Source organism: Chiloscyllium plagiosum, unplaced genomic scaffold (genome assembly GCF_037043375.1).
Source record: "Chiloscyllium plagiosum isolate Xiang-an unplaced genomic scaffold, Cpla_swu_hap1 HiC_scaffold_25, whole genome shotgun sequence".
In the NCBI taxonomy this organism is placed as follows: domain Eukaryota; kingdom Metazoa; phylum Chordata; class Chondrichthyes; order Orectolobiformes; family Hemiscylliidae; genus Chiloscyllium; species Chiloscyllium plagiosum.
In genome coordinates, this window is record NW_028270163.1 from 25,476,069 (window position 1) to 25,502,913 (window position 26,845).

Below are 26,845 nucleotides of genomic sequence, written 5' to 3' on the forward strand. Positions count from 1 at the left end.
CTACTCTACCTGCTGTCTGCCAATGGCTGTGCCCAGCTAGGCTGCATGATCTTTTATGGGCCCACAGAAATTTAGATTTAGATTAGATTTAGAAATAGATTTTATTGTCATGTGTACTCAATAGAGAAATACAGGAGTACAGTGAAAAGTTTATAATGTCACCACAATAATATCATGGTGCAGCCATGAATGGCTCACCACTGCGCTGCTGCCTCCAGGCACCTGGTCCTACCCTGGCCCCAGCTGCAACTCATGTGCTCCCCACAAAATTCCCAGAGCAAAAGAAAGCAGTAAAAAGTGACACCTGGCAATGTACTCGCTGACCATCCTAGAGCTCCATTTTGAGGTAAACAAGATGAGTCAGACCAGTTTGTGCCATTTACCAGATTTACAGATTTTTCCTCCTGAATGTGCTCTCAATCAGCTCCTAAAAACTGCAATCAGCCTCAAGAACCAGACAGTTTCTCATGGCCCCTGTTTTAATGAGACTCACCAGTGATAGGAACTACACACCAGATGGCAGTATTTTCAGAGCCAAGTTAGCTCTGTTCCCAGCCCTGGTAGTGCATACCAACCCTTCCCTATGCCTCTTCAAGAGGAGCAAATTGAGACTGAGGTTACTTGGGTTGGATATTAAAGTTGATGAGAATTTATCAGAAGAATGGCATTAGACTGGAAGCGCATGAAAGGAGTGAGCAGGAGAGTGATGTGGACAGGACCAGTTTTTAAAGGAGATTGGGAGTGAGCAGCAGGATGTGGTTAGATAATGTGAGATTTCAAAAAACTACAGGGAATGGAGGGGAGAATACTGTAATTTGGTGAATTAATAAATGGCATGGATGGAATGCTAAAGGTAATGTGATGCAATTGAGCAGCATAATGAAATTAAATTGAATGGTTCATGAGAGAGTATAGGGTGATGCAGAAGGGTTTGAATTGAAAAGTAGGTTTAGACTCAGTGCAATATGAAAGGGAATAGCAGATACAGTATAAAACTTCACAATGAGTACAGCCAGGGCTGTTTAGATTGCTAAACAAAACAGAAATTCCCGGAGAAACTGAGCAGGTTTTGCAGAACGTTTCTGAGGAAGACTGTTTTCTGAACAGAGTGCTATGCTGTTGTAGGGCAGTAGGTGGTGGTGCAGGCAGTGACTGGTTTTGTTTGCTCATTGCCTGCCCTCTTGTTAAATTACAGTCTCTTTAGCTGTAGTTAGGAGTGAAGGAGTATTGGAGAATCGGAATTAACTGAGTTGTGGTGAAAGGGAGAGGCATGTTGTGGCCTTGCACAGCTCACTGCCTAATGCACCCTCTGCGACTGGCCAGGAACTGTATTGTGTCTCTGCCCCTGGCCAGGAGTTCAGGACAATTCTCAGGCTGGGGATTAACTGGGGGGCAGGTACCTGCATACCTGGATGAGGCCACTTTACATCAAGCTGCATTATATGTTCATGTGAGTAATAGCGATAGGGTGTGGGGTCATGTGTCTACACTTGCAAAATATAAAAAAAAGTATAATGTGGAGATGCTGGTGTTGGACTGGGGTGAACACAGTTTAAAAACCACACAACACCAGGTTATAGTCAAATAGGTTTATTTGGAAGCACTACCCCTCGGAGCGTTGCTCCATTAGGTAACTAGTGGAGTAGGATCATAAGCTTATTAAAAAATATGGCATAGCAGGAGACTGTTTGATCCATTTTGTCAATTCAACCACAAAACATTATTCACCAGCTTTATCTAACTTTCCTGCTGTTGGTCTGTAACGGTGTGGGCTACAGTGTCTATGCTGGAAATGTGTTGCTGGAAAAGCGCAGCAGGTCAGGCAGCATCCAGGGAACAGGAGAATCGACGTTTCGGGCATAAGCCCTTCTTCAGTGTCTATGGTGCATAACTGTTGCATAAGTGATTTTTTTTATATAAAGTCTTAATGCAGGTTTCTGCTTCCCCACCCTTTCAATCAGTGAGTTCCAGACCCTCACCACCTTTTAACCCTTCTGACAATTGTTTTAAATGTATTGCATCTCTAAGGAAAATAGTCCTTGCTTCAAAAACAAAGACCCTCATAATTTTGTACATCATGACTAAATATTCCCTTGTTTCATCCACAATCCCAACCTACCTGATCCCAGCTCACGGATAAAATTCTCCATTCTTGCCAACATCTTCCGTAACCTCTCTCGTACCCTCTCTAGTGCACTCTTATCCTTCCTATCATTAGATTTAGATTAGATTCCCTACAGCGTGGATACAGGCTCTTCGGCCCAACCAGTACACACCGACCCTGCGTAGAGCAACCCACCCAAACTCATTTCCCTCTGACTAATGCACCTAACACTACGGGCAATTTAGCATAGCCAATTCACCTGACCTGCACAGCTTTGGGCTGTGGGAGGAAACCAGAGCACCCGGAGGAAACCCACGCAGACACAGGGAGAACATGCAAACTCCACACAGACAGTCACTCGAGGCTGGAATTGAACCTGGGTCACTGGTGCTGTGAGGCTGCAGTGCTAACCACTGAGCCACCGTGCCACCTCATGTTGTTATCAGAACTGAACGGAGCACTCTAAATGCAAGATGGACTTGCGTTTATATAGCGCTTTTCAGGATTGTTGAGATCTTGAAGTACGTTACAAGTCATTGAAATACTTTTTTTTAAGTGTGGTCACTGATACTGTAGGAAGCACATTTGCTGTGTTGTGCCCAGCCAGCTCCTACATAATATTGACATGGTTAATGTAATGTTGGTTGCTGGATAACCACACCAGGAATAAGTCTCTTGCTCTTTTTTGGAAGTGTGCCACCACCTGAAGAGGCATACGCCATCTGAAAGATGGCACTCTGACAGTGCAGTGCTCCCTCAGCCTAAATATTTAGGTTCAAGAGTTAGACTGGGACTTGAAATCAGAACATTGTGATTCTGAGATGAGTGTGCTACCAGATGAGGCACACTAGATGCTAGTGTGTTTTACAGTTTTAGGATGACCTCCTGCCTCTTCAATTGCATTCAGAAAAACTGTCCTATACGCAGTGCTATTGGAAAAAGGTGGGACTGTGGACCAGCACAGACACAATGGGCCGAATGCTGTCTTTTGAAGCTGTAGCTCTTTGATGATATGGAAACGGTTTTAGTCACAACGTTTACCTCTCCTGCTAACTTCAGGAATTGACAAAGTTTTGTTGATTTTTTTCCAAGCATGTGATTATTACTGGCAAGGTCAGCATTTATTGCTGTGGAGAAGGTGGTGGTGAGCTGTCTTCTTGAATTGCTGCGGTCCATGTGGTGTAGGTACACACACACGGCTGTTAGGAAAGGCATTACAGGACGTTGACCCAGTGACAGTGAAAAAAAATGATATAGTTCCAAGTCAGACTGGGAGTGATTCAAGGGAACAGTTAAAGGTGGTGCTGTAACCATGTATCTGCTGCCCTTGTCCTTCTAAATGGTCGAGGTCATAGGTTGGAAAGTATTGTTGAAGGAGCCATGATGAGTTTCTGCATTTTGTGGATAGAACACACAAATGCCACTGTGTGTCAGGTGAAGGGAGTGAATGCTGAAGGTTGTGGATGGTATGCCAGTATGCTTTGACCTGGATGGTGTCAAGTGTCTTTAGTATTGTTGGAACTGTACTCCTCAGGCAACTGGGTAGTATTCCATCAGACACCTGACTTATTCTTGTAGCTGGTGGACACATTTTGGGGAGTCAGGGAGTGAGTTATTTGCTGTGGAATTACCAGGTTTTGACCTGCCCTTGCTTTTTTATTCATTCCTGTGACTTAGGCATTTGCTGGGAAGGACAGCATTTGTTGCCCATCCCTTATTGCCCTTGACCTGATTGACTTGCTAGGCCACTGTAGATAGCAGAGTTAGAAAGGGTGGTGCTGGAAAAGCATAGCAGGTCAAGCAGCATCCAAGGAGCAGGAGAGTCAACATTTCAGGCATAAACCGTTCATCAGGCTCTCCTTGGATGCTGCCTGACCTGCTGTTTTCCTTTCCAGCGCCACCTTTTTTGACTCTGACTCTCCAGCATCTGCAGTCCTCACTTTTTCCACTGTAGAGGGCAGTCAAGAGTTAACCATGTTGCTGTGGTTCTGGATGTAGTTTAGACCAGGTAAGGACAGTAGATTTCAATCAATCTTCAGGAAATCTATGGTTATACACTTCAAGGTCCCCTGTTCCTCTATATCTGCCAGTGTTCTGTCATTTATTGAGTGATCCCTTGGCCTTTTTAGTCTTCCACCAATGCGTTACCAGATTGAACTCTTTTTGCCACTGTTCCGCCCATCGATTGATCTCTATATTTATGCTCCAACTTTATTTTTCATTCTCATTCATTACCCCCTTTTTTGAATCATTTGCCAACTCATAATCACATTTCCTGGTTTGAAATCTAAATCATTGACATGTGCCACAAAAAGTAAAGGAATTAGTACAGAGCTCTCCAGGTACTCACTGGGAATAGCTTCCATGTCGCAAACATGCCCATTGACCATGATCCTTATTTCCTGTTTCTGTGTGCATTTTGGAACAAACTTGGATTTTTCCTTGGATCCCATGGGAATTTACTTTGTATCCAGCCTGACATGTACACCTTATCAAATGTCGTACTGAAATCTAAATTAACCAAATTAAACTGTCCTAATTTACTTTCCTTCTTACTACTTCAAAATCATGTTGGTCAGAACCAACCTTCCCATGACGAGTCCTAGCTGACTGTCTTTGATTAATTTTTTTTTGTAAAGGAAGATTTAACCCCTCCCTCAGAAATTTTTCCCATCATTTTGCTCCTATTATGGTTAGGCTGACTAGCCTGCAATTACTTGGGCTATTTGCCCTTTTGTTCAGTCACTAGTACATGGTCCTTGATCTGAAGATCAACAGCATTCTGTCCACAAGTCCCAGGTCCTCGCTACATCCTGAAATGATATGTCTGTGCTGTCCCAGCAGGAGACAGGAGATGGTTAGGAGTAAGGCCTCTGCTTGATCACTTATCTGCTGCTCCCTGATCCAGGGTAACTGCAGTCACTAATAACTATGGCCATTTAGCTAGGACTTTCCTTGTCTATGTGAATAAGGTACTTCTCCACTGGGGAGGGGGATGTGTGGTTGGGGAATCAGGTCCCTGCATAGCTGAAGAAGGAGTGAGAGGATGAGCTGTGTCTGCCATCTCTACCTCTGAGGAACCTGGGCCATAGGCATTAGTTGGAGGGAAGTATTTTAGTTAATATGTGCTTTCTTTTTCAGTGGCCATTCTGTGAGAGAAGGTGCACGTACTGCAACTTTAACAAGTATATCTCCCCCAGCGTTGATCATGATGCCATGAGGGATGGCCTTCTACGAGAGACAGAAACCCTGCTCAGTGTCAGCCAAGTGAAGGAGTAAGTTTAATGTGGTCCAGGAGCCGTGGAGGGTTGGAGACATGGGACAGATACACACAACAAGGCTGAAGGAACAATGGTATGCCTTTTGGAAATCAGGAAGCAGTGATTAGGTGTGAGTAAGTGAATATGGGATGGAGTCACCTTGAGTCAGTTGTGTACACTTAGCTCAGAATCAGAACATTCAGTTCAAACCTGGGAGATTTTGTTTTGTTCAATCACTGGATGTAGGTGTCACTGGCTAGGGCAGCCTTAATTGCTCATCCTTCATTACATTTAAGTTGGTGGTGAGCCACCATCTTGAACCAGTGGGTGGGTGTAGGTCATCCCACAGTGCTGTTGGGAAATAATTCCTGCATTGGAGTGCTGCACATTTCAGTCCCATCAAACATTCTGAGGGGAGGTACAACACAGAATTAGCTATAGAGTAAAGCTCACTCTATGCTGTCCCATCAATCACTTTCAGGGTGGGTAAAGCACAGGGTTAGATACAGAGTAGACCTTTTACAGTGAGCTTCTGTGTTGCTCCATATCAGAGGACGTGGTCCTTTCAGTATTGAATGCTGTCCTGTTTATTTGTAACAGGATTACTGTCAACACGTTGCCCCACTCCCCTCAAACCTCCCCCAGTTGTATAGAGGAGCAGAGCACTGATGTGAGCCAGCAATCAGCTGGATCGCTGCATAATTACTCTCTGTTCCCCTGAACTGCGGAATGTAGAGTCACTCAGAACTTCCACTGAAAATCACAATCCAGTGTCTGGTGTTAATGAGTGAGTGGAGGACCTAGTCACTGAATTGCTCCAAATAATCTGTCAGCATTCACTGCTGAATTCACTGGCACACAGTGAGGGATCATGGGAATGAGGGATTGAACCCATGAACAAGGTGTGAAAAACAAAGCAGGCAACTGGAGCACAGTGCTGGTAGCATAAAGATTGTAACCCGCACCCCCTAAATATAGCATTGTTATTCACACTGTTATTTACTTCCAAGGATCACTTCGATATTCTTCGGTGGGGGCACACCAAGCCTGGCCCGACCGTCCACCATCGCCCGTGTCCTGGAAACTGTTGCCAGAGTAACCCACGTCCCTCATGACGTGGAGATCAGTATGGAGGCCAACCCCACATCAGCTGCAGCTTCCAGGCTGGCCGAGTTCAAGGAGGCTGGGATCACTAGACTGTCTCTCGGGGTGCAGGTGAGATTGGGCTATGTATCTAAAGACGGGGTGTGGGATGAATCTCTGTGTTTTTCTCTCATTTTGTCCTGAAGATGGCAACTCTATTGGGCTTTACGTTCCCCTGCCCCTTTATCGCAGTTGAATGTTTAATATGAGCAGGCCTACATTGATTGTTAGCAGTCCCTTTACCATTGGGAATATCAGGCTGTCTCTCCTGGATAATCATGTGTTAGTTTTGGGAAGTGTGTGTTGAAGGTGTCTCTAGTTACTCAAAGCCAAGTTCAGAGTGTGTGAGTCTGTCACAGCAGCCATACAGAATCAGGCTGCAAATTGCCTGGAACACAGGTTCCAGGAGGTGGCATCCTGCAGTGACACAGAATTCAGAAGGGCAACGAGTGGGTGACCATCGAGCAGGGCAGAGAGAGGCAGATAGTGTGGAAACCCTCAGTGTGACATTTTACACCAGCTTTCAGTGCTGAGTACTTGTGAAGGTGACGACATCTTGGTGGAGTGTGGTCTGAAACATTTCCCAGCCCTGTTGGGAAAATGACTATCAAAGGAGAACCGGCAAACGCTTGGGGATTTGTTAACTGAAAGTTAGACAAATGTTTCTGCAACTATCGATGAGAACCACACGTTGAAAGTGTGAGAGTGTCATTTATGTGGGAAAAGGGTTGCAACTCTGCTGCTAGAGTCTTAGGAATTTGGGAGAAAATTAAAATCTAGAACCTCAAAATGTAGTCATCTCGGAATTACTCCTGATCTTTTGCACTAAAAAGCATGGGAATGCTAGATAAGGCTGGGGAAATACTGCAGCAGAGAGAACTTCAGATTTAGGGATATTTGGATAAGTTCTGGGACACGAAGGAACTTTTTCAAGTGGAACTGGTCAATAGGACTGGCTCCAATACCAGGAAAGTTAACAATATCTGTTGGGGAGGGCCCTGGGATGAGAGAAGAGAAACCTGGTGTATTGCAAAGTGGAAGAGATGAATACACTGGAGTGTGGAATACTTCAGAAAAAAGGATCAGACAAAGGGCAAATGTGAGACCATGTAGGATGGATTTGAAATCCATGTCTGTAAGTGCAAAGAACATGGTCAATACGGTTGATGGGCTGCTGCCTTAACATGCTACATGGTGCCATGGTCTATTGGCAATAACACAAACCTGGTCGTATTGATCATAGAAAATACAACATAAGGAGAGAGAGAGAGATGAAAATCAGTGCTCCACTCTAGCAAAGCTCAAGCAAGTTTTACACTGACATAGTGTGATCATGTTCCACTGAGGGAGGTGAGGGGTTCATGTTCATTATGAACTGGACAGAAACTCTGGGGAAGGAGGTTTATCCCAGGAGGTAGTCTTGCGTTAGTTTTGAAGCCAGATCTTGCCTGTGGAAATTCAGTAACTCAAGTACCCAGCCTACCATTATTCAGTCTAATTATGCGCACTGTTCTTCCATTTAACTGTAGGCGTTATGTGACAGTGACCTGCGGATTCTGGGAAGAGACCACACGGCTCAAGAAGCCCTTCGGAGCCTGGAGGAGGCCAGGAAACTGTTTCCTGGTAACACATCTATTGACATCATATTTGGGCGCCCAGGCCAGAGTGTGGAATCATGGGAGGAAGAGCTGGAGGAACTGGTAGCATTGTGTGATCACCATGTGTCACTCTATCAATTGACATTGGAGAGGGGAACAGCTCTTTACAAACTGGTCCAGGAGCAGGCCCTGAGCATTCCTGAGCAAGAGGAATTGGCAGAAATGTACCAAGCAGCAAGGAGAATTCTGGGAAAGGCAGGATTCCTTCAATACGAAGTATCAAACTTTGCTAAAAGTGTAAGAGATGGCAGGTGATAGTGGGATCTGGGTGAAGCAGTGTGCTGAATACGTTGGGAACTTGTATTCAAATCCACAATGTAATTCTCTGTGTGTTATCATGCAAGGCAATCTGAAGTTCTTATTGCTGTTTGGGCCCTTTAATTAGCGATGTCACTTGGGCTGCTTTTCAAACAGAAGACATCAACTGCAAACCAGGAATTGGGGAATTTTGAGTATTGCTGAAAAATGGCCATGATGTTGAAGATGTGTTTCTGCTGTTAAACATCACTTATGGAACAACCTTAAGTGTGCTAGGAATTATTATAACAACCGATTTCAGTTCATTAGCTAGGCTTATAATGAAATTCATTTGTACTTCCTAGAGCCTACAATATATTCTTCCACCAAATTTGCAAACAGAACCAGATCTTAAAACAGAATGTGTCCAGACATTGAGCCCTTTGCAACTAAACAAAACCTTGGGGACAACAATTTGCGGTTCATTTCCCATCATAACACATCAACCAATCAGTTGATGTTTGTGAATTTAGCATAGATGTGAGACACAACTGTTCCCTGGTGCAGTCTCCTTGGCAATGCCATAATCAAACAGAGTCCACTTGCTAAGTTATCAGCACTCTTGCAGTGCAAAGCATTTGTTTCCTTTGAAATTTGGCATTCTTGCATCTGTCCTGATGAGTACAAGATTTGAAAACATAATAGAGTGTTGCTTCTTTTTTCAACAGTACTCGAATTCTGTCCTGTCAAGGGACAGTTAGGGGATTATTTATTAAGGTCAAGGGATTGAGGTAATTTTTGGGATGGTGTTAACTCTGTATCTAACCCATATTGGACCTGAAGGTTAATTTGGTAGAGAATGTGGATGCCGGAACACTGATGGTTCAGTTATGTGGTGTACTCAATGACAGAACTCTGGGAGATGGCTGCAGATCAAATGATGTAGGCATTGAAATAGACCATTCAGCCCATCAAGTCTGCTGTCATTCAGTACAATCATGGTTGATTTGATAATTCTCTGCTTGCGTTTCTATCACATCCCCATGTCCGTTGATTTCCTCACTGCTTAAATAGGTGACCCCTGATTCTGATATTACATTCTCTAGTCCTAGAATCTCCAATAGGGGGAACTAACTACTCCGTATGTACCCTGTCAAGCCCCTAAGAATCTTGTGTTTCTCTCATCCTTTTCAACTCCAAAAAGCCAAACTCGTAAGAAAATCTATCTGGATCAATATAGTGAACTTTTTCTGGACTGCCTCCAATGCCAGTATACCTTTCCTTAGATAAGGAGTCCAAAACTGCTTTCAGTATTCTAGATGTCATTTGATAAGTATAGCTTTGGCAAGCTTTCCTTTTTTTTTTACTATTCATTCGTGGGATGTAAGTGTCACTGGTTAGGCCAGTATTTGTTGCCTCTCCCAATTGTAGTTAAGATGGCAATTAAGAATCAACCAAATGGTTGTTGGTCTGGAGTCACATGGACGCGAGACCAGGTAAGGATGGCCGTTTCCTTCCTTATTGGACATTACTGAACCAGATGGGTTTTTCCTGACAATCACCAACAGTTTTGTTGTAATCATTAGACTCTTAATTCCAGATTTTGTTTTTTACTGAATTTCAATTCCATCATTTTCCATGGTGGGATTTGACCTAGGGTCCCCAAAGCATTTCCTGTTTCTCTGAATTAATAATCTAGTGCTAATACCTCTAGGCCACTGTCCTCGCTGTAGACTTGTACTTCATTCCCTTTGAAACAAAGGCCAAAAGTCTATTTGCCTTCTCAATTACCTGCTGAATGTGGATGCTAGACTTTTGTGATTCATGCATGTGGACTTCCAGATCCTTGTGTGCTGCAACTTTTTGCAGTTTGTCTTCATTTAAACCATATTCACACCCCACCCCCATTCCTCCCATCAAAAGGTAGAACTTTACATTTTCCCACATTATTATATTTAATCTAACAGCTTTTACCCACTTGCTTAACCTGTCTATATCCCCTTTAGACTCATTGTGTCATCCTCACTAATTGTCTTGCCAGTTATTTTTGTGTCATCCACAAAGTTTGCCATGGTACATGCACTAATGCCAAGAGAGAAATCAGCTAGGGCTGCTGCTTCCCATCACCATCATCAGTCTGTGCATTTGTGAACATTGTCTTAGTCTTGCATCATGCAGAGGAACTTGGATGGGGCAGCAGGAAGTGGCCCATATCCAAGGGACCCTGTCTGCCAGGGAGTATTTGCACTATCTGAGGCAGAGAACATTCAGCCCCTTCAGAATATTCTGTCATTCAATGAGATCATGGCCCAAAATTATACATCACAAAATTTAAGGTAAGACAGAGAGGAGGTACGGGTTTTCTATTTGTACAATGAGTTGTGTTGTGAAATGTAATGCTTGAAATTCGAGTTGAAGCAGATTTAATAGTAACTTCTTACCAAAAGGCTGTTCAATTTATACTTGAAGCAGAAATATTTGCAAGGTGGCAAGAGATTTAATTGGAGAATTCTTTCAAAGAGCCAGGACAGCTATGATGGGCCAAATGGCCACCTCATGCGTTCTGATTCTATGAAATGTACCGGCCTTAGTTCCCCATCCATTAATACTTTTACAGATTGGATAATGACATTCCAAAACACAGTTGGGTGTCTGCTTCCTTTCTGTTTTGTTTCTCAGCTTATTGTTCCCTTTGTGTCCCTACATAGGATCTCATATGTGAGTTACAGGCTGGAACTACTGTTATCCCCTGTGAAGCTGCTTAATGATGATTTGCTTATTTCCCAGGGAGCTGTGTGTGAGCATAACCTTGGTTATTGGAGAGGAAGGCAGTATCTTGGCGTGGGCCCAGGTCAGTTACTTACTGCTTCAATGTAAGTTAACTGTGTGTTACACTTTGGGCTATTTGTAGTACATGGGAAGTGTGCCAGGGCAGTACACATCGCTATTACACATCTGTCCTTGCCCTCTAGAGTCATAGACGTGTACAGCATGGAAACAGACCCTTTGGTTCAACTCACCTAAGATGACTAGATATCCTAAATTAATCTAGTTCCATTTGTCACTTTTTGGCCCATATCCCTCCAAACCCTTCCTATACCTGCATCCAGATGCCTTTTAATTGTACCAGCCTCCACCATCTTTTCTGGTAGCATCACCATCTACGTGAAAAAATTGCCCCTTAGATCCCTTTGAAATCTTCCCCCTCTCACCTTAAACCTACACCCTCTACTTTTGGACTCCCATACCCCGGGAAAAAGACCTTGGCTATTCACCCTATCCATGCCTGTCTTGATTTTGTAAACCTCTATTAGGTCAACCCTCAGCCTCTGATGCTCCAGGGAAAACAGCCCCAGGCTTTTCAGCCTCTCCCTACAGCTCAAACCCTCCAACCTGGCAACTAGCACCAGTCCAGCAGCTTGCTGGAATGATTCTCCTGTGGTAGCTGGAAGGCTCACTATCGGATCTGGTTTAACAACTTGGGTCAGTTTGTGTTGGGACCTTAACCTTTGTCAGCAGCAAGCTTTAGAAATTGGGTCTTGTAGCACCTGTTAATCCGGTGCTTCCTGTCCATGCTATTCTTGGCCCCAGTTATTTTGTCATATGGGACTGAGTCCAGTGAGCATGGTATTTCGCAATGAGCTTGTGTGCTGCTGGAGGGGTGAGGTCTGCAGGATGGGAACTTCCAGCAAGAACAGAATCATTTTAATGGGAACTGGGACTACACAACTTGGAGTTCAATGTTTATAGAATAGAATCACCCCCACCCTCCTCTCATTTATCTTTCCACCCTTCAGGCACTCTGCCTGTATTCCTGATGAAAGGCCTTTGCCCGAATCGTCGATTTTACTGCTCCTTGGATGCTGCCTAAACTGCTGTGCTTTACCAGCACCATTCTAATCTAAACTCTGGTTTCCAGCATCTGCAGTCATTGTAGAATAGAATCCCTACAGTATAAAAATAGGCCATTTGGCCCAACAGGTTCACATTGCTCCTCTGAAGAGCATCACACCCAGACCCACCTACTACCTTATCCCTTTAACTCTGCATTTCCCATGGCTATCCCAGCTACCCTGCACTGTGGGCAATTTAGCGTGGCCAGTCCGCCTACCCTGCACATCTTTGGACTGTGGGAAGAAACCCAAGCACACACACGGAGAATGTGCAACTCCAAAGAGAGTTGCCCAAGGGTGGAATCGAATCTGGGTCCCTGGAGCTGTGAGATAGCAGTGCTAACCACTGAGCCATCATGCTGCCTATCCTTAATATTCTTTGACCCCTTTGTTTACCAAAAATCTATACACCTCTGTCTTTAAAAGTTTTCAAGTAACACTTTACTCACAAGGTGATGACAGCAGAGGTCCGAAGATTCATGATTCTCTGTGAGAGAAAAAGTCACCTTGTTTTACATTTTAAATGGGTGACACCTTATTTTTAAACAGTGACTTCTCATTCGAGATTCTCCCGTGAGAGGAAACATACTCTCCACATCCAAGCTGTTATGGTCTCTCAAGATTTCATATGCTTCAGTCACCTCTTGCTCTTCTGAGCTCCCATGGATACAAGTCTAGCCTCCAATCTTTCCTCATAAAACAATCTGTCCATTACATGTACTAGTGTTTTAAACATTATCTGAACTGATTCTAATACATTGATGTCCTTCCTTCAATGAAGATACATATAAAGTGGTATCACCAGTGACGAGTATAAAAGGGTATCCTTGGTGTGAAGATCATCCCAAGGAATTGTGGTAGTCACTCTTGCTAATACTGTCATGGACAGATGCATCAGCAAGTAGGTTGGAAAGGATGAGGTCAAGTAGGTTCAAATTGATCATTGTGTTCCCCACACTGCAACAATGACCGCACTCCAATGGTCCTTTATTAAATAAGAGGGCTTCAGAATATCCTGAGGTTGTGAAAGGAGCTATATCAATACACATCCAACTGTCTCTCACCAGGTGCCCACGGCAGGTTTATACCCTGGGGTGAGGAAAAATCTCTGCGAGAGGCCAGGATACAGACCCTGGAACCTGACGACTGGCTCAGGGAAGTGAGACAGTTTGGTCATGGAACCAGGAAGCGAGTGCAGCAGACTGAATTGTACATGTGAGTATGTTTGAGATTGAATGACTAATCAGCAATTGTTTTGTGAATAACTAAATTGACTGTTTAAAACAGGTGCTGACATGGAGGAGCTGCATGAACTCCCCCCATTTCCCCATCTGAGTAAAGGTTCCTCAGGTTGCTTGTACAGTTTATTTAATTCACTCATGGGCTGTGGATATTTATTGTCCATCTCTAGCTGCCAATGAGAACGTGCTGGTGTTGTCGTCAGGAATTGCTGCAATCCACATGCTCTGGGTAGATCCACAATGCCTTTAGGCGGGGAATTCCAGTGTTTTGACCCAGCAACAATGAAGGAACGGCAATGTATTTCCAAGTCAGGCTGGTGAGTGGCTTGGAGGGGAACTTGCAGGTATTGGTGTTCCTATGAATCTGCTACCTTTGTCCTTCTAGATGGAAGTGGTGGTGGTTTTGGAAGGTGCAGTCTAAAGATCTTTGAATTTCTGCAGTGAATCTTGTAGCCAGTACACTCCGCTGCTATTGTTGTTAAATGTAACACAATCCTCTTGAGTTTAAACGCTTTGGACATGAATGTCTGCCTGATGGCACAGACAGATTCTGAACCACACAGGCCACAAGATCCTGAAGCTGTTCCCAGTTGGATCATTTCAGTTGGGATGCTGCAGTTGCTCTCAGTTCTTGACCCTTTTCCATACCCACTGGAAAGTACAAGTCTGTGTGTCCAGCCCAAGACAGGATTTGAGTCACTTGTTTTCCATTATTTCTGGGTGAACGAGGATAACTCCGAGCCCTGGTATATAGGAAAGACTTTCAGTAACACATCCAGGATAAAAAACAGAACAAACTTTGATATCAGGAAAGGAATGATAAACTGGGGCTGTTTTCTCTTGAAGAATGTAAGGTTTGGGTGTGGCTTAGTCGAGCTCTTTAAATTCTGAAAGATTTTGACAGATTGAATGCAGGGGGAGAGTTTCCACTTGTGGGGTAGAACTAAATGAAAGGCCATCGCAAAGAAATCCAACAGAAGATTTTTAAAATGGTTACAGCACAGAAGGAAGCTATTCTGCTTGTTGTGTCTGTGTTTGTTCTCTGCAAGAGCACTTCTGTGAAACCACTTTGAAGTGAACCAGCCTAAGGTCAAGGTACACAGTTCCATGTCCTGGACTAGCTTAACTTTATAGCTTCGGATTATGATGATTAGATTCCCTACAGTATGGAAACAGGCCTTTCGGCCCAACAAGTCCACACCGACCCACCCAGCCCCATTCCCCTATCCTATATTTACCCCTGACTAATGCTCCTAATACTATTGGCAATTTAACATAGCCAATTCACCTGACCAGCACATCTTTGGATTGTGGGAGGAAGCCAGAGCACCCGGTGGAAACCCACGCAGACACGAAGAGAACGTGCAAACTCCACACAGACAGTCACCCAATGTGGGAATTGAACCCGGGTTCCTGGAGCTGTAAGGCAGCAGTGCTAACCACTGAACCACTGTGCCACCCAGGTTCAGGTTCCTTAAAGAGAAATAGCAATCTTCTTTTGAAGTGTGCAAGAAGTGTGAGTGTATAAATCTAGATATATAGACACATCTACTCTTCTGGCAGATGCTGATGACATCTCTCAATTGCAGTCACCCACATATTGACGGTTTGGTTTTGTTCCCAGTATTAATGTTGACCCCTCTCCTCAGTGGGAATTTTCAAAACTTCAAAAGTTGACTTGTACATCAACCTCCACGTTACCTCCTCTATCACTATGGCATGTGGAATAGCAGTTTCCATGTTAAAGACAGACACACAATATTGAGTACATCAGCCTTGTCCACTACCCCGATGCATAGATGTCCTTTTTGTTCCCTGATTGAACCACTACTTTTACTACTTTTACACCATTTTAGATTGATTTTTATATTAGTTGCCATTTGCTATTTACATCTACAGCTCACCCAACCTTATTTACCACTTTCAGTGAACATTCATGCATGCCAGGTTAACTTAGACTTGATGACTGTTTCATTCTGGCCCCAGTAATATCTTATTACTCACTACTCTACATAACTACTTCCCTCTTACCCAGTTCTCTATGTTCCTTGATATTCCTGACTAGTATAACATTTTGGTTTTTGCATCTCAGTCACTAAATAATAAATTACTTTATTCAAAATTTTTATAAGAAAGCATTTAAAAAAAAAAATTATCATTCTTTGATTGGGGGGATGTCAGCATCGTAGTTTGTTGCTCATCCCTAGTTGCCCTTGAAGGTGGTGGTGAGCTGTTGCCTTGAATTGCTGCAGTGCTTGTGGTGTAGGTAGATGCACAATGCTGTTCGAAAGGAAGACCTCGAATTTTGATCCAGTGATACTGAAGGAGCAGCAACATAGTTTTGAGTTAGGGGAGTTAGAGTGGGTGGTGGGACCTTGCAGCTGGAGGTGTTCCCATGTATCTATTGCCCTCGTTCTTGGTGAATTAAGCTGTGAATTTGAGAGGTGCTGTAGTGTCATTTTCCAGCCTGATGATTATCCCTTCGTTCTAGCATGTCTTTGAATTTTGAATGGTTCAAGTTTCTCGAATATCCTCGAAAACATTTCCAAGCATCTCCTGGATGTGCATATGTGTTGGCCACACATAAAGAATCTGTCAGAGAAACAATTGACAATACCTATCCCCTGAGAGTTTGGGGCAATGTAGAGAAAGTTTTACTCTATCAGACCCGTGCTGCATATGCCCAGGGAGTGTTTGATGGATATAATGGCAAAGGACCTTTACTCTGTACTGTGCTTGTGTGCCCTAACTGACTGGGAGTGATTGGTCATATTAGCTGCCTGATGTGGAAAGTATTACGTACCGAGCATGAACATTCTTCAGTGTAGCAAGCAAAATAATAGACCTTAGGCTGTATATTTGTGTTTTTATTTTGTAGATTGGAGGAATTGCTGGTTTTGGGGCTCCGAATGAATGATGGAATTACACATCAGGTAATTGAAAATGGAATTCTTTTAAATTGGTTGATCCTAATTGCTGTAACTTGTTGTTATGGGCAAAATTCTAAAGTCTGAACACGATTCACAGCAACAGTCCAGATAGAAACTCACTGGGTTTTGTCTCCTCAGCCAATGTTAGGTGACTGGTTTAGAGTCTGAGTGAGCTGAGATGCCCATCTTCGTGTGTGCTTACGGCGGCACAGTGGTTAGCACTGCTGCCTCACAGCGCCAGAGACCCGGGTTCAATTCCCGCCTCAGGCGACTGACTGTGTGGAGTTTGCATGTTCTCCCCGTGTCTGCGTGGGTTTCCTCCGGGTGCTCCGGTTTCCTCCCACAGTCCAAAGATGTGCAGGTCAGGTGAATTGGCCATGCTAAATTGTCCATAGTGTTAGGTAAGGGGTAAATGTAGGGGTATGGGTGGGTTGCGCTTTGGCGGGTCGGTATGGACTTGTTGGGCTGAAGGGCCTGTTTCCACACTGTAATGTAATCAGTGGACATGCTTACATTCATACAGAAGCAATCAGACCCTCACATTTGCACAATTATAGTTTCTCACACTACAGAGTCTACATGTTTGAAATGCTTCAATGGGTTATTTGGTAACAATCTAATTGGTACCACTACCTGCTATTTTTGTTGCCTCACAAACCTTTCATTTTCAAATATATTTCTAATTCTCAAGTTAGCATTGAATTACCTTCCATCATCCTTTCAAACATCCTTTCCAGATCATACATCACTACAAAGAAAAGAATCTCCTTTCCTCCAAAGCTTTTGCCAATGATTTCAATTTTTTGTCTTTGAGTTAATGACCCTTCTGCTGATGGAAACAGATTTTCTGCAGCAACTCAGTAAAAACTCCTGATTATTTTGAACCATATGTTTACATCAGTCCTTCCCTTTCCCTGTGTACTCCAAGGAGAACAGTTCCTTGCCAGTTTTGCCATTTCCACACAGTTGAACTTTCTCATCCCTGGAACCAAATCGTGTCTGCAACCTTTCTAAAGTTTTCACATTCTTCCCGAAACTCAGTGCCCAGAGTTCTTGATGAAGGGCTTTTGCCCAAAATGTCGATTCTTCTGCTCCTCAGATGCTGCCTGATATGCAGTTCTTTTCCAGCACCACCCTCTGGGCCCAGTTATGGGTGCAATCCTTCAGTTGACACCTCATAGCGTCGTAGAGAAGTTCAGCACGGAAACAGACCCTTCGGTCCAACCCGTCCATGCCAACCAGATATACAAACCCAATCTAGTCCCAGCTGCCAGCACCCAGCCCATATCCCTCTAAACCCTTCCTATTCATATACCCATTCAGATGCCTTTTAAATGTTTCAATTGTACCAGCCTCCACCACTTCCTCTTGCAGCTCATTCCATACACGCATCACCCTCTGCGTGAAAAAGTTGCCCCTTATGTCTCTTTTATATCTTTCCCCTCTCACCCAAAACCTATGTCCTCTAGTTCTGGACTCCCTCAACCCAGGGAAAAGACCTTGTCCATTTATCCTATCCAGGCCCCTCATGATTTTATAAATCTCTACAAGGTCACTCTACAGCCTCCGACGCTCCATGGAAAACAGCCCCAGCCTATTCAACCTCTCCCTATAGCTCAAATCCTCCAACCCTGGCAGAGTCCTTGTAAATCTTTTCTTAACCCTTTCAAGTTTCACAACGTCCTTCTGATAGGAAGGAGACCAGAATTGCACGCAATATTCGAAAAGTGGCCTAACCAATGTCCTGTACAGCTGCAACAAGACCTCCCAACTCCAATACTCAGTGCTCTGACCAATAAAGGAAAGCATACCAAATGCCTTCTTCACTGTCTTATCTACCTGCGACTCCACTTTCAAGGAACAATGAACCTAACTCCAAGGTCTCTTTGTTCAGCAACACTCCCTAGGACCTTACCATTAAGTGTATAAGTCCTGCTAAGGTATGCTTTCCCAAAATGCAGCACCTCGCATTTATCTAAATTAAACCCCATCTGCCACTTCTCAGCCCATTGGCCCATCTGATCAAGATCCCATTGTAATCTGAAGTAACCTTCTTCTCTGTCTACTACATCTCCAATTTTGGTGTCATCTGCAAACTTACTACCTATACCTCGTAAGCTCACATCCAAATCATTTATATAAATGGCGAAAAGTAGTGGACCCAGCACTGATCCTTGTTGCACTCCACTGGTCACAGGCCTCCAGTCTGAAAAACAACCCTCCACCACCATCCTGTGTCTTCTACCTTGGAGCCAGTTCTGGACCCAAATGCCTAGTTCTCCCTGTATTCCATGAGATCTAACCTTGCTAATCAGTCTCCCATGGGAACCTTGTCGAACGTCTTTCTGAAGTCCATATAGATTGCATCTACTGCTCTGCCCTCATCAATCCTCTTTGTTACTTTTTCAAAAAACTCCATCAAGTTTGTGAGACATGATTTCCCACGCACAAAGCCATGTTGACTATCCCTAATCATTCCTTGCCTTTCCAAATACGTGTAAATCCTGTCCCTCAGGATTCCCTCGAACAACTTGCCCATCACCAACGTCAGGCTCACTGGTCTATAGTTCCCTGGCTTGTCCTTACTACCCTTCTTAAATAGTGACACCACATTAGCCAACCTCCAGTCTTCCAGCACCTTACCTGTGACTATCAATGATAGAAATATCTCAGCAAGAGGCCCAGCAATCACTTCTCTAGCTTCTCACAAGAGTTCTTGGGTACACCTGATCAGGTCCTGGGGATTTATCCACTTTTATGCATTTCAAGACATCTAGCACTTCCTCCTCTGTAATGTGGACATTTTGTAAGATGTCACCATCTATTTCCCTACAGTCTATACTTCCATATCCTTTTCCACAGTAAATACTGATGCAAAATACTCATTTAGTATCTCCCCCATTTTCTGTCGCTCCACACAAAGGCCGCCTTGCTGATCTTTGAGGGGCCCTATTCTCTCCCTAGTCACCCTTTTGTCCTTAATGCATTTGTAAAAACCCTTTGGATTCCCCTTAACTCTATTGCCAAAGCAATCTCATGTCCCCTTTTTGCCCTCCTGATTTCCCTCTTAAGTATACTCTTACTGCCTGTATACTCTTCTAAGGATTCACATGATCTACCCTGTCTATACCTGATATATGCTTCCTTCTTTTTCTTAACCAAACCCTCAATTTCTTTAGTCATCAAGCATTCTGTATACCTTCCAACCTTTCCTTTTAGCTTAACAGGAATATACTGTCTCTGCACTCTGGTTATCTCATTTCTGAAGGCTTCCCATTTTCCAACCGTCCCTTTACCTGCGAATATCTGCCCCCCCCCCCAAACAGCTTTTGAAAGTTCTTGCCTAATACTGTAAAAATTGGCCTTTCTCCAATTTAGAATTTCAACTTTTAGATCTGATCTTTCTTTTTACATCACTATTTTAAAACTAATAGAATTATCGTCGCTGGCTCCAAAGTGCTCCCCCACTGACACCTCAGTCACCTGCCCTGCCTTATTTCCCAAGAGTAGGTCAAGTTTGCTCCTTCTCTAGTAGGTACATCCACATACCGAATCAGAAAATTTTGTTGTATATGCTTAACAAATTCCTCTCCATCTAAACCCTTAACACTATGGCAGTCCCAGTCTATGTTTGGAAAGTTAAAATCCCCTACCATAACCACCCTATTATTCTTACAGATAACTGAGATCTCCTTACAAATTTGTTTCTCAATTTCCATCTGACTATTAGGGGTCTATAATACAATCCGAATAAGGTGATCATCCCTTTCTTATTTCTCAGTTCCACCCAAATAACTTCCCTGGATGTATTTCCAGGAATATCCTCCTTCAAAAATGCCACTCTCCCTCCTCTCTTGCCTCCCTTTCTGTCCTTCTTGTAGCATTTGTATCCTGGAACATTAAGCTGCCAGTCCTGTCCATCCTTGAGCCATGTTTCTGTAATTGCTATGATAACCCAGTCCCATCTTCTTAAACATGCCCTGAGTTCATCTGCCTCCCCTGTTAGGCCCCCCCATTGAAATAAATGCAGTTTAATTTATCAGTCCTACCTTGTTCTCTGATTTGTCCCTGTCTGTCCTGACTGTTTTGCTTGTTTCTTTTCTCAACTGTACCAGTCTCAGATTGATCTCTTTCCTCACTATCTCCCTGGGTCCCACCCCCCTCACCTTACTAGTTTAAATCCTCCTGAGCAGCTCTAGCAAATCTCCCTGCCAGTATATCAGTCCCCTTCCAATTTAGGTACAATCCGTCATTCTTGTACAGGTCACTTCTACCCCAGAAGAGATTCCAATTATCCAAAAATGTGAATCCTCCTCCCATACACCAGCTCATCAGCCATGCATTCATCTGTTCTATCCTCCTATTCTTACCCTCAATAGCTCATAGCACCAAGAGTAATCCATATATTACTACTCTCGAGTACCTCCTTTTTAAATTCCTGCATAACTTTCTATAATCTCCCTTCAGAATCCCATCCTTTTGCCTCCTTTGTCGTTGGTTCCAATGTGTACAATGAGCTTCTTCTGGGCCCTCTCCCCCTTGAGAACATTCTGCACCGTCTCTGAGACAACCTTGTTCCTGGCACCAGGGAGGTAACACACCAATCTGATTAGTCGCTCTTGGCCACAGAAACGTCTGTCTGTGTCTCTGACTAGAGAGTCCCTGAACACAATTGATCTCTTGGAATCCGATGTCCCCCTCATTGCATAGAGCCAGTCTCAATACCAGACACTTGGCTGTTTGTGCAACGTTCTGCTGAGAATCCATCACCCCCTACGTTTTCCAAAACAGCATACCTGTTTGAAATGGGGAGAGCCACAGAGGACTCCTGCACTACCTGCCTAACTCTCTTACCTTTCCTGGAGTTAACCCATCCATGTGACTGTATCTGCGACTTTTCCCCCTTCCTTTATCTGCCATCCATCATATCGCCTTGCTCTTGTAAATTCCTCATTGCCTCTAACTTCTCTCCAACTGATCCATTCAATCTGATAGGATTTGCAACCAAAGGCATTTATTGCAGATATAATCCTCAGTAAAATGTAAATTCTCCCTGAACTCCCACATCTGATAAGAAGAGTATATCACTCTACTAAGGGCCATTTTTGCTTCTTCCAATCTGCAGACCCAGAAAATAGCTCTGTTTTATTCCTCTACAAAATACTGCTCCAGGTTAACTTAATACTTATGGCTTATATTTTTAAATTTAATCAAGAAATGTATTTCAATAAAACAAAATCAAGAAAGAACCCACTCTATTCACTACTGCAGACATACAGCAAGGCCCCAAGTCCACACTTAAAACTATTCACATATCTGTCTCTGTGCCGTGACCTCTTCCAAACGGGTTCCTTCAAGATCAGTTGTGAATTTCACTGTTTGTTAATTTTCCCAGATGCACTCCATGAATTCAAACAGCAAAGACAGTAACTACACAGATTCACTGCTGTGTCAGTTAGCAGTGTGGATTTCTCTCTCTCTCTGTGTCTCTTCCACCCCCCCCCCCCCCACTCCACACTGACCTCCCCATGTGCTGCCTTTGTCTGTTCCTCTCCCTTTTACCGAAACAATTTCTTTTCAATGAAGGATTCACATGCTTCGTTTTGAATTGAATTAGCTTTATTGTCACATACTCAATGAATACACTGAAACGTCACTACTTACAGCACTACTTTAGGTACAAAGGTACCTAGGTATAGCTTCTTCAGTTACAAGCACACCATGCTTTTTGTATAATGGCCCTTCATTTTGATACAAAGAAAATGACAAACGATTTACAAAGGATTCTCAATTATCTGGCATTCGATTATCTGGCAAGATTGCAAGGTCCTGATGCTTGGCTAAATTGTGTTATCCGGCATTCGATTATTTGGAATTTGATGAACCGAACGAAATACTCCCCACCTGTGTCCTTCGGATAATCGAGGTTCTCTGTGTTTAACCTGTTAATCCACGTTCCTAGTACTTCCGTTCTTTCTAAACTAAAGACTTCTATTTTTTTGTATCCCTACAGTCTCAGGATCTCCTAAATGTTTAGCAAATAATGGTGTACTTTTAAAGTGTAATCACTGTTGTAATGTCAGAAGAGCTGCCGCCGATTTACACAGCAAGACTCTCAAGCAATGACTGGAGAATCTGTTTCTAGTGATCTAGTGATTTTGTCTGAAGGATAAATATTGGTCACGATTAGCATCCTTCCATCTGCAAGGGATGATGGGAATACAATGTCAGAACCTCAGTGAGGTCAGATGAGGTCACCTGCCGCACTCTTCGATGGTTGAACAAAGCAATGCTGGAAAACAAAGTCTGTCACAAGTGCAAGGTGTCCCTTGGCAGTGTAATAGGATGTTCACTGTTGGCACCTGATCTTCAGGTCTGGCACCAGTGTTGAGGCTTCTGACACCACATTATCATTGAGGTGACAAACTGAGGTTCCCCATTTATATTGACTGATGCTTTGGGCTTTCATGTCACTTTTTACAGTATCTTCGAATTGGAGCTTTCGATGCTCTTGGCAATGACTCTCTCCCAATGTACTGTGTTCTTGGGGATGTGGCTATTTTTTCATCCTATGCTAACAAAGCCACCTTTGCTTAATTAGCACTAGTAGGCTTGGCACATTTGCCCCAGAATGGGCTTCCTCATTCTTTATGAATATGTCTTGATATATGTGAGAACTCAACTGCTACTCTTCAAATTGTATTAAATATATACCCTTGAGTGGGGAAGTGGGGGTCTCAGTTCAACACCTCATCTGTAAGATAGAACCTCTGACAGTACAGGACTCCCTCAGTATGGCACATGGAGGGACAGTTTAGATTGTATGCTTTGGAGCGAGGTTTGAACACATGACTTTGTGAATCTATCAAAGGCACTACCAGTTTACAAATTAATGTCCCCATGCTGCCCACTCATTGAGAAGGTGGGAAGGGTGCCTTAACCTAGACAATATCCGCTCCCTGTATATTTGTCTGTGTGAAAGACAGCCTTTGGGAAAAGCAAAATTAACTTGTTCCTGCACGCATTCTGCTTAATGACAATAGCCCAGCTGTCTGTGAGACAATGTCTGCTCCATATTGATGGAGGATTTGGGAAGGAGTGGGTATGTGTGATGAGGGATATGTAGAGAAACATGATGAGTGGGATTTGAAGGATATGGGGAGACACTGAGTATTTGGGATTAAAGGATATTGGGATGCGTTGAGCCTGACAGCACTTGAAATTGTAAAAATTCTCATCTCTGTTTTCAAATCCCTTCATGGACTTGCCCATCACATGCTTTGTAATTTCTTGTGATTTATGCTCTTTATCCCTGGTTTCATCAGTCTGCCTTTGGTTGCCTTGGCCCCAAGCTCTCTAGAGTTCCTTCCGTAAACTTCTGCTTCTCTCTCCTTGTACAAAGCACTCCTTGATACTTCTTTTGGCTAAACTTCGAATCACCTTTCCTGATATCTCCACAGGTAAGTGGGTGCCACATTTTGATGGAAAACTTTGGTGTGAAGCCTTTAGACGTTTTGTTCTGTTAAAGGAGCCCTTTAAATCGAAGTTATGGGAGAAGTTGGAGATGAGAGGTGTGCAGACCGATTGGAATGAGTGAGGGTGATGGGAGGGAAGCAGGATTTGACAGGAAGAGTTTTGTGTGACATCAGCATGCTGCTCTCTCTCCAGCCATGACTGATTTTGGAAAGTTTCTGTTTTCCAGCTTTGGTTGCAGTGTTCACCCGGTTTGAGTTTACAGCAAGCAGTGGGGGATTCGCCTGAAGTGAAGCAGTATCTGGAGAAGCAGCTACTTGTTCTGGACAACAGGTAAATCATTACTGGTGACTTTGCTAATCTTGTTTATTTTTCCGTGGAATTTATTCCATTCCCTGTCCCCTCTGGTACAGTCCAATGGATAGTCCCAGCCCTCCAAAACTTCCCCTCAAATGGCCATTCTCAATGGGATGGGGGGGGGGGGGGGGGGGGTGGTGGGATTGTGGTGGTGAATGGTGAGTATTGATTTAAAAAGTTCAACAATGAAGTTGACCATCGCTAAATCCAATTAACCCTCCTGTATCCCACAACCAATATTGCTGGGACACTAAGGTTAAATGAGTCAGGAATCAAGAACAAATTGTAAGAGTTTTTATAAATATATAAAAAGGTGGAGAATAGGTAAAGCAAATGTTCGTCCTTTAGCAGCTAAGACATGTGAAATTGTCATAAGGTATGAGGAAATGGCTAATACATTGAACAAAAATGTTGTGGCCGTATTTGTAGCAGAAGGCAAGTTACAGACCAGAAATAGAGGGTAACTAAGCAGCTAAGAGGAGTGAGGAATTTAAGGCAATTCATGTATGCAGATAAAAATTATTGCAAAAGCTTAGAGACTGAAATCTGATAGCTTACATCTAAAAGAGATGAGTTTGGGAATAGTGGATGTACTGATTATGATTTTCAATACTTACTGGACTCTAGAACAGTCCCAGTGAATTGGAAATTAAGAAACTTAGCTATATCTGATGTGGTGCAAGGCAAGACTGCTGGTCAGTGGGTCCTACATAAATGTGTGAAAGGCTTCATGCCAGTGAGCACTGTAATCTAGCGCGCTATTAATTTGAGGCAGGGCACCTTACTGCCAACTGCAAGCTTGATTTCTTTCCTTGTTTCTCTCCAGAGGGCTGCGGTGTTCCTGGGAAGGTCTGGCATTACTTGACATGCTGTTACCCGCTCTCCTCCTCCAACTACAACTCTCCTACCAGAAATCAGTCACTCACTCCCTGCCTTCGACTGGCTCTGTTCCTCAGGCACTGGGATCAACAACAACTGCTCACACGTAGAGAGAAACATAAGTAACACAAAACAAAATGTCTTGAGGAGCTTCATGAGAAAGTTCCAGGAAGTGTGAAGGAAAACAGACAACAAGTAAGGGAGGTATTTAGGGTATGTAGCAAAAAACATGATCAAGGATGTAGTTTAAGGTCTAATATAAAGGAGGAGAGCACAGGGTAGAGTACCAAAGGGATTTGTGGGTTAGGAATTCTGAACCTAGCTTGCTGAAGGCATACATGGGGGAAGTGAAGGTTTTGTAGGACAGGCCAGATAAATGGAGAGGGCTGGGTGTGGAGGGAGTTACAGAGAGCAGAGGTAGATGGGAGTAAGAAGCTGGGGACTTTGAAACAAAGGTGTGAATTTTCATGTAGCTTCATATGCAACTGACATGGTATGAGGAATTAATTGCTAAAAGGGGCCTTTGTGCTGTCTCTCACCTCTGGGAGGTTAGTTACAATCCAGCTGCATTAAAACTGCAGCTTCAGAGGTTTTATATGAAATGTGTGAGTAACTTCAAACTCTCTCTGGTGTAACGTGGCCAGTAATTGGTCCGAGGAAGAATGATTGGGCACCTTATTGGATGAGAATTGGAATAATTCTGACTTGGGGGTGGTTGAAGGCTTCAGTGTTAGGTGGCTAAGGTGGTGTAGAGGGATGTTGTGGTACACCAAGTCAAATGTTCCGAATAGTTAGAGGATAAGCACTTCGGAACAGTCTTCATCTAGTCCCGGGCTCTGTCAGTGGAACGAAACAGTAATTGAAGCCTATTCAGATGCAGTATTTTTGGACTTGTGTCAAAAACATAGCAAGCTTCAATGGGTTAAATTAATATGCAAATAAATAAAGTATATTTTTGTAATTTATAAAACTACAAATAAAACTATTCTTTGTGTTTACCCTTTCACAGTCTTATATCAATGTTTGGTAATTTTGTCTGAACTTCCCTCCACCTTGAAACCCCAAATATTGATTCCATGCACCCCTTCTAACCCACTTATCCTTTCATTCAATGGTAATATCTAGGGCCTAGTAATCCAGGCTGATGCTTTGGGCTCATGGGTTGGAATTAAAAGCTAGTCTAATAGTGACTATGAAATCACTATTGTAAAAACTCACCTGGTTCACTGATGTCCTTAACTACCTTGGCCTATATGTGCTCAAGACCTACGGCAATGTCAAGTTTGGTGATGGCTAATCCAAAACGTATGATGTCATTCTCTGGTCAAAAGGGTAAAGATCCAATTCCTGGTGAGAAATTTGTTTGTCATCATTCTGATGTTCTTTATGCCTTAAGGGTTTGGTTTCCTTCAGTAGAAATGCTAAATAGTTTTGCAGAGTTGCAATGCGTGCAGCTTGAATTTCCAGCAGGCCTTACCCCGGGGTCCAGGTCAGGCATTTTTTGTTCAGCCCCACTCAAATTGTTTTCATGGAGAAACAACCCACGATTCCAAATGGTCTCATTGCCTGGAATTGGGCTGACAGGTTCAGTCTGAACTGGGCTGAATAAGCCACTCAACGTTTAAAGTCAGGAAGGAATGAAACTGGACAGAGCATCCAGCAATGAACTA

General features: G+C 43.4%; 1 protein-coding gene across 3 annotated transcripts; it reads left to right on the forward strand.

Annotated features, from left to right (window-relative positions):
* Positions 1 to 1,227: 1,227 nt before the first annotated feature.
* On the forward strand, positions 1,228 to 26,178 carry rsad1 (radical S-adenosyl methionine domain containing 1). 3 transcript variants are annotated; one of them, XM_043714581.2, is made up of 9 exons: positions 1,228 to 1,450; positions 5,246 to 5,379; positions 6,375 to 6,579; positions 8,037 to 8,402; positions 11,190 to 11,253; positions 13,363 to 13,510; positions 16,415 to 16,469; positions 24,169 to 24,272; positions 25,123 to 26,178. In XM_043714581.2, the coding sequence occupies exons 1-9, from the start codon at positions 1,271 to 1,273 to the stop codon at positions 25,283 to 25,285; spliced, it is 1,419 nt and encodes a 472-aa protein (XP_043570516.2). In that variant the 5' UTR covers positions 1,228 to 1,270; the 3' UTR covers positions 25,286 to 26,178. The 3 variants fall into 3 exon arrangements, with proteins under 3 accessions (XP_043570516.2, XP_087856651.1, XP_043570518.2); XM_088000525.1 differs by having other exon boundaries at positions 8,037 to 8,207; XM_043714583.2 differs by lacking the exon at positions 1,228 to 1,450 and having other exon boundaries at positions 5,320 to 5,458.
* The last annotated feature ends 667 nt before the right edge of the window (positions 26,179 to 26,845 follow it).